General features: G+C 47.2%; 1 protein-coding gene across 1 annotated transcript; it reads right to left on the bottom strand.

Annotated features, from left to right (window-relative positions):
- Nucleotides 1-579: 579 nt before the first annotated feature.
- LOC147893767 (bZIP transcription factor 29-like) lies at nucleotides 580-4,298 on the bottom strand. The gene is made up of 4 exons (XM_087385653.1): nucleotides 1,853-4,298; nucleotides 1,571-1,703; nucleotides 1,402-1,486; nucleotides 580-1,234 (listed from the first exon to the last, which is right to left on the bottom strand). Exons 1-4 carry the CDS (start codon nucleotides 3,559-3,561, stop codon nucleotides 894-896), a joined length of 2,268 nt encoding a protein of 755 aa, XP_087241779.1. The 5' UTR covers nucleotides 3,562-4,298; the 3' UTR covers nucleotides 580-893.
- Between the last annotated feature and the right edge of the window lie 3,215 nt (nucleotides 4,299-7,513).

Genomic DNA, 7,513 nt, shown 5'->3' with positions numbered 1-7,513 from the left:
AGGAGGCTGCTATATAGCACAGCAGGGGTGACAATGCTCACCGCAGAAAAAAACACCATATTAGAGAGAACTGCGAATGGCATGTCAACGCTCTACAAAACAATTCACATCATAAAACAGGCAGGTTATTAGAATATGACACCGCGCATCTTCCAACTCGCAGGTCACAAACTAGACGAGAAATCAAGAACCACTCTGCAGAGAATCAGTATCAACCGAATTCTATTAGGGAAGCCCAATGTCAAACCAGCCCACAGGACAATACTTACTAATCGATGTCCCCGATAATGGATTCATGTCCTTACCATGTTCCGAACGTAGATCCACGAGTTATTTCACATGTGATGCAGTTTGATTCAAGGAGAAGCATTGAGCACGGTGTGAAACTTCCATCTTTTGGAACACATTGCTCGAACATGTTAAATTAATGTAAAGGTTGTTTCTCAGAAAGATTAGTACAAGAATAAAATAATTCATTATGCAGACATACAAGTTACGAGGTCTTGAAAGTACCTCGTAAGCATACAATTGCACACACGTATGCAGAAAGATGCTCTTTTAACACATAAAACAGCCAATTTAAACTTCATAATATTAATCTCTATGGCAAATACTCTTGAAATACAGCAGTTCAAGAGTTGCCTAGCTGAATGATCATAATGACCACAAGAAAGGCTCTAATCTCATTGATGAAAACATCTTATCTCTATACAGCAGCAGGCTCTGCACAATCTTGGAGGCCTAAATGTAGGCACCAAGTTCCACGACCTACTAAGGAAATAGGACAAAACGGTGATTATCATCATTGAAGAGCCAATTCCAAAAATAGTTAAAAGGACGAGAAATTCCAGACTTGGTGGATGTGTAGCCCCTCTGCCTTTGCCAGGGGATTATCACAAGCCAGAAAATGTCCCACCAAATGCACTTTGATGGACGTCAGCATGGCTCTGTTGCTGCCCTGGGGATTGCTGAGAGTTATTTGTTTGCTGTTGCTGTTGCTGCTGTGTTTGCTGCTGCTGCAGTTGTTGCTGTTGTTGTTGTTGCTGCTGCTGCTGCTGCTGCTGCTGTTGTTGATGATGATGATGTTGCTGCTGTTGCTGCTGGATTTGGTGCAGCGTAAGGTGGGGACCCTGCTGTGGCATCTGGAAAAGCTGTTGATTCAAGTTGTGGCCTTGTATCTGCCCTGTCGCTAGCTTAAGTCTCTGCACTTCCTCCCGTAAGGCGTCATTCAAAGCTGAATACAAAAAACACAACCCCATTATTATCCAAGGCCGCACCATAGTATCACTAAGAAATTTTATTGAGTCAATTTGAGAGTACACACAACCTACTCCCCTTGCATTAAAACTTGCAACCTTCTATCCTAAACATTATACCAAAATAACCCATTCCAAGTCTCACCTTCACGAAGCTGTGCTTGCTGTTCCATGGCCTGCAGTCTCAATTTAAGTTCGTTGTTCTCGTTGGACAGGCCAGTAGAGTCCCTCTAGAACAACCCACGAAAGTTCAGTGATATTCCATTCATTCAGCCAAGATGAACTCGCCTACAGAGAGTTTTACAGAGTTTTACCTGCATCAGGGTCAACTGGGCAGACAAGGTGGTGGCTTCCGTTTGTAGTGTCTGAACTTTCCTCTCCAACTCGGAAATGTATTTCATTTTCCTCTCTTTGGAGCGAGCAGCCGACTGGCGATTAGCCAAAATCCTGGTGAATAAGATTAGAGGCATTGATTAGCTGCAGATTTACTGAATAATATCTATTTGAATCACATGACAGCAATTCTTGAGTGGTCTTGCTTAGAGAAATCTATACTAAAAGCAATGGTACACTCTACAAGCGAACACAAGGCTTACCTTTTGGCTCTTTTAGGATCCACGAGAGCAATCTCTGCCAACTTATCATTTGCCATAATCTTCTTCAGCTCTGCCCCATCGAATTCTCCGTTGGCGAGCTCTAGTTTGAGGTTGAAACTGCCATCCATGGAATGGCTGTGGAAATGTCGTATCTTTCTTCCCTGAGAGGCAGTGCTTTGATGCACATCCTCTGCTCCTTTCAAAGAGTGTATGAGACTGTCCATGGATGCGCTCCGGGAATGGTGAGAACCCCCCACCGAATGACTGCTTTCCCCGTCGAAGGTTCTTTTCTCTGCTTCATGCATTCCCCGACTTTCTCCCTTTTGTTCAAAATCAGTAGTTGCTGTATCTATTTCATGGCTGTCCATCATAAGACTCTCAGATTCCTTCTCACTCTCTTGTTTTTCGCAGTCATCAGCACTATCTGTAACCTCTTGGAAGCTTTCCGCTCTATCTGAGGACAGCAATGTTGTTTTCTCCTTGTCCTGGCTCGCAGTTTTTCCTCCAGAATTCGATCGCTTACCCTTGTCCGTCTCTCTTCCAGTCGACTGATCAAAATCGCTTCTGCCAGGACCCCTTGTCGCTCTTCTTCCTTTGTCTGAGCTGTCCAACATATCTGCCACTGGAGAATTATGGAAACTATCAATCTTCTCCATGTCTATGTACATAGAGAAGAGGTCATCCCCACCTTCGCCCTCCCCTTCTCGTTCACCGACGGCCTCCATCATTGCCTCCCCACCTCCATCGTTTCCCCAGTCGAGCTCCTTCTTCACCTGACGATCTGGGGCCTTGAGACTATGCCAGAGCAAATCCTTTCCAACATTATTGATTATGTCCACCCCAGCTTCTTTTTCTGACTCTATTGAGGAGCTCACAAACTCTCTTTCCAAGCTAGCTGGTAAACCGTGCCCTGGGGGTCTGGGAAAGGGAGAATCCGCACCGGTGGAGAATCGGAAAGGAATTTCACTATGTGATCGCCTGTGGCCTCTTTTAGGGGGAGGATTGCTCGGCATTTGATTGAGATCGGACCCGTATCTTCTGGAGGCAGAATGATACTGATTCGGAGAAGGAGAAAGAGGAGGGAGGGGAGGGATAGAAGGGCCGGATACACTGGGCGGACCAGGAGGGGAGGTTTCCTGCTCACCCATGGGCACATCCACAGACAAAGGAGTTCTCCTTGAGTGGTCTGAAGGCGAGGGAGCAGCCACTTCTTCCTTCAAGGGGTAGGAGGACTTGATGGCTTCGAAGAAGGGGTTGGAAGGTACATTGGAGAGGGAGGGGTTTTGCGAGAAGAAAGCGGGTTGAGAGATGGAGCGGGAGTGGGAGGGGGGGGCGGGGTGGGAGTTGGGTTGGAGGAGGGAGCGAGGGAGGGGAATTTGGGGGGAGAAGGGGGCATGGAGGGGGAAGAGGACGGGCTGCTGCTGCTGATTTTGCTGCTGCTGCTGTTGATGTTGTTGTTGTTGCTGCTGATTTTGCTGCTGCTGCGAGAGAGCTTGGAAGGGATGAGATCTGAACATCATGCTGGGATGGTGAAGCGAGTGATGGTTGAGAAGAGCAGCATCGTCGGCTATGGCGATGGGAGCTGGAGCTGCTGAAGCAGAAGAGGAGGAAGAACCAGGCTTAGAGCTCGATTGCGAGAGAGACGAAGCTCCCAGAGAAGACTGAAGCCGCTGCATCAAGTCGTTGTAGCTGTCGCCTGTGCCCTCCATAGCTGCACTGCTTCGCGAGCTTCACGTCTTCTTCTTCTTCTTCGGCTCAGCTCAGCTGCTTGTGCGTGCCGGCAATGTCGCACTTGCTTCCACATTCTCTGTCGCCTCTCCTTCCACATATTCCGCCATGCGTCCTCTCCGCCAATGCAAACACGTAGCACTGCCTCATCCACCCTTCACCCTCCAGCCTTCCCCCTCCCCTCCCCCCATTGCCCGCCGCACCGCTCCTTTCGTCCTTCCGTCTCCCTCTCCCCCGCTCTCCCGCCCCTGAACCGTCCGGTTTAACTTCCGCCGCCGCCCGTCGACCAATCCGAAGTCCAAACGCTCGCGCATTACCGCCTCCTCGCTCTTCACCGGCCTCAGGGGAGTGCCAAACTGCGAACTTGGGCGACCTCACTCATCCAGGAACTCCCGAGCCCCGTGGGGGTTCTTAAGAGCCTGTTCTTTATCGGCGTCCCTCTAGCGAAAGAACTCGGTGGGAGTGAATGCGAGCTTGGGCGACTTCATTGATCCACGAACTCCCAAGTTCGGTGCAGGGAAGGGAAGCCGAGGGAGCTGGCCAGGAAGGAGAGCGATGAAAGAGAAGAAAAGCAGAAGGGTTTGGAGCAAGAGGGGGAAGGGGAAGGGAAATCAAGGGAGGGGGGAAAGAACTAGTGAGGAGGCAAAAGGGGGGGAGGCTATGGAGGCAGGAGAGCTCGAAAAGGCGATCTTTTGTGCTGAGTGCAACAGAAGCATCGGCAGAGTAAAGAACTGAAATGAAGCTCAGAGCATGGCTTTCTATCCCAAAAAGGAGTCCTTGGAGAAGACGACGGCGTATATACGCATCTCCATCTCCGTATACTACTACCCCCAATTAAATACACCCCTCCCAAAAATAAATAAATGCCTCCCCTTATCTTTATTTGATTACCCAAAAACGGTCCCATTTATTAGTCTCCGCGTTCCCACCTCTTCCTTGTTTTTAATATTAACTCCCGATTTTCTTTCCTTTAATTGCAGATTTTCTTTACCTGCTTTTTCCACGTTACGTGAAAAGTGGGCAACTCTCTTGGACGTTGGGACCTTTATATATTTTTGTTGAGAAGGGGGACATCGTTCTATTGTACTAATCTTAGACCTCGCAAATTTTTCAACATGATCCTCTTTGGAGCTTTTGTTAGGATCCACTTTGTCTCTAATTGGCTTTGGTCCTCGTCACCAGTGTTTTTAAACTCTTCACATCCCCCCCCCCCAGCCGCCTCCCTTACCTTCGTCTTCTTAGAGTGTTCAAAAGGTGTTGATGCCAATCCAGCGTGAATGCCACAATGAATAGCCTCCGGCGTGATGAAGTGGCAACCATGGCAAAGGTTCCCATGGTTGTGTGCCTGTTTTGCCTGCTCGTAAGGATGGCACATGAACTTGACAAGTTCAGAGAAAAGAAGAAGTTGGGATTGGCAAATGGCAACGTAGCCCTCGAAATGCTTGCTCAGTCAGAGAAAAAGCCAATCTCCAGGGGAGAATTCTAACACTGAATTCCGGCACCTGAGATTGCAGAGTCGTGGGTGGAAAAATAGGTAGCCTTGGCATTTTTTGGCATTTATGCTGGATTTGCGTCAAGTGGAAACACCCTCTTATCTACTCTCTAAAACTAGGATCTACAATCTAAGGGTGGGTTCAAACGAGCTTGGTAGTGAATTGGATGGCTACCAAACTGGTGTTCAGAACCATGAGAAGCCCTAGTGACGTGGCAGGGGGGGAAGTAGCTCCATGGGTTGGGTGATTGGTCTTCAATCCTCCCGACTTAGGCTGGTGTCCCACCTTGACAGCGGCAGCTTTGGCATTTTCCTGAAAAGGGGATGGCCTCCTGGCCTCTTAAGGCCGAAAGGGATTTTTGTGAACCCTTCCATGACGTGGATCTCGAGTCCATTAACTTTTTTCCACCTCACTTTGTTTGCGGTGGCCTCTATCTAGTTTGAACCCAGCCTTAGACAATAACTTTTCAAGTGTGCACCATACTCCATATTCAAGACAGATCATAGAAAGGCATTGCACCATTGCTCCTTGTGAATGTAATGGGCACAAGTAAAAGAAACTAGAAAATAACGCCTTGAGCAAATACACAATACCACACACATGGTTAGCATTTCTACCTATTATAATGTTGGTTTTTTGTCACATTTGCCATATTTCCAATGGGTGTTAGTGCTTAGTGTTAGCACAATCATCATCGTCGTCATCATCTCTTATGTGGCAATCATATGTGTCAATGGGAGCTCATGGCAATGTTATAAGGAATAAGATCAAACATATATAATAAGCTTCATGAGTGGCTTCTAAATGTCCATCTTAACGCCAAACGTTTGTCATTAGCAAGATTGTCATACAAGTAAGCTCTTGATGTGAGATGGATGTGCACATCAATTTTGTGTGTGAAAGTGCCTCCTTATTGCTTTGGCCTCCCCCCCCTCTCTCTCCCTCTCTCTCTCTCTCTCTCTCTCTCTCTCTCTCTCTCTCTCTCATACATACACACTCTCATACATATTCACACACATGATAAATGTGATGCTATTGCCCCTCCCAATATTTTTCAATGAACCAAACTACATATGAGGATTATTGTACGTGTAGTATAGTGCACAATAGATTAGTTATGCACCTATCAATCATCATGTCCATAGAGGTTCGATGTTAAAGTCCAATCGACCTACCACATAGAACTTGAAGCCATCGGTCAATCAATAAAGCTTGAGGTGAATAAGATGGTAGCACTGTGTAATCATTGATGACAAACCCCATATGGGCATGAGAGCCTACAGGTTTCCACCTTACTTGCAAGATACATTAGGTGCCCTTGATGCCTAGACCCAAAGAGAGGCAATTGTTCAAACCACTTTGTTTACAACCATGAGGACTCTCTTTATCTCATTATGTCTTATGCTTCTCCTTGCCTACCTATAAGCCAAGCTACACATGCATAGTAACCACACCCTAATTTCCAAGAGAGCCCTACTCACCACCACAAGGTCTTGCCACCACATAATAGACTTAGATCAAGGATTCCTACTTATGGCTATGATCACCGCAGTCTCACAATCACTCGATTGGATTTGCTGATGAAACGCGCATCTATTTCTTACCTCCCATACCACCAGAAAGATGACAACTCTCACATATGGCCAAGTAGCCTCCAAAGTAGACGGCATCCCCTGCATGTCACCTGTTAGGGCCACACACCAATTCGCACCTACATAAAACTTTGTCATCAACCTTGATTTCCTTACTACAACTTCTACCTTCCCCCATACCCCTCTAACCATCAGACAGTTCCATAAGAGATGGTGCACCATTTCAACCGCCTTACCACATAGGGGGCACACCGGGCTAATTGGAAGAGACTTCACCAGCTTGGATCTAGACAGGGAGTCAATGATGTAGCGCCTTCCAAACTAGGAAGGAGGCTTCTTGTGCACCATGTTGGGCTCTGCCTGATGAGGAGACCCATTTACGATTCAGCTCCGGAATCAATGATTGATCCATCGCTAGTCGATGGTAAACGATCTTAGCTGAGATCTTTCTCAAATTGGTTCTCCCCATCCCCCACTAATTAACATTCCAAGAGGGAGAAGGAACCGAGTTGGAAGGCCATTCATCTAGTAACCTTTCCAAGATCGATCTAATGAGATCTAATTCACCATTTGTCGTTATGTATTACGCTTGGAGGGCTAGCAGCGGCTTCCAATCTGCCTCGTTAGCATCCCACAGGTCCTCCCTGGTCCTCATCCCTTTCTTATAGGGGCTTCTCATGCACGGAAGGTCGTGACAAGCAAAGGCTTCACCACAAGACCTGAAAGTGATGCTCCACCACACACTGTCTAGCAAACTACCATCTCCTCTCAAACCAACCCTACCTTTCCACTTGAGTAAGCCCACACTGATCTTTCATGCTTCCACCAATCCTGTTATCAGGTCCGAG

This window comes from Dipteris shenzhenensis, chromosome 15, assembly GCF_047967505.1.
Source record: "Dipteris shenzhenensis isolate YYH24624 ecotype China chromosome 15, Dip_SZ_1.0, whole genome shotgun sequence".
Taxonomy (NCBI): domain Eukaryota; kingdom Viridiplantae; phylum Streptophyta; class Polypodiopsida; order Gleicheniales; family Dipteridaceae; genus Dipteris; species Dipteris shenzhenensis.
This window is presented reverse-complemented; position numbering and strand designations above follow the sequence as displayed.

What these genes read in the sequence shown, in the direction of transcription:
- LOC147893767 (XM_087385653.1), bottom strand. Translation starts at nt 3,561, where the DNA reads ATGGAGGGCACAGGCGACAGCTACAACGACTTGATGCAGCGGCTTCAG. An exon ending in GATCCTAAAAGAGCCAAAAG is followed by an intron (nt 1,704 to 1,852) that starts GTAAGCCTTGTG and finishes CTTATTCACCAG; the next exon opens with GATTTTGGCTAATCGCCAGT. An exon ending in CCCAGTTGACCCTGATGCAG is followed by an intron (nt 1,487 to 1,570) that starts GTAAAACTCTGT and finishes GGGTTGTTCTAG; the next exon opens with AGGGACTCTACTGGCCTGTC.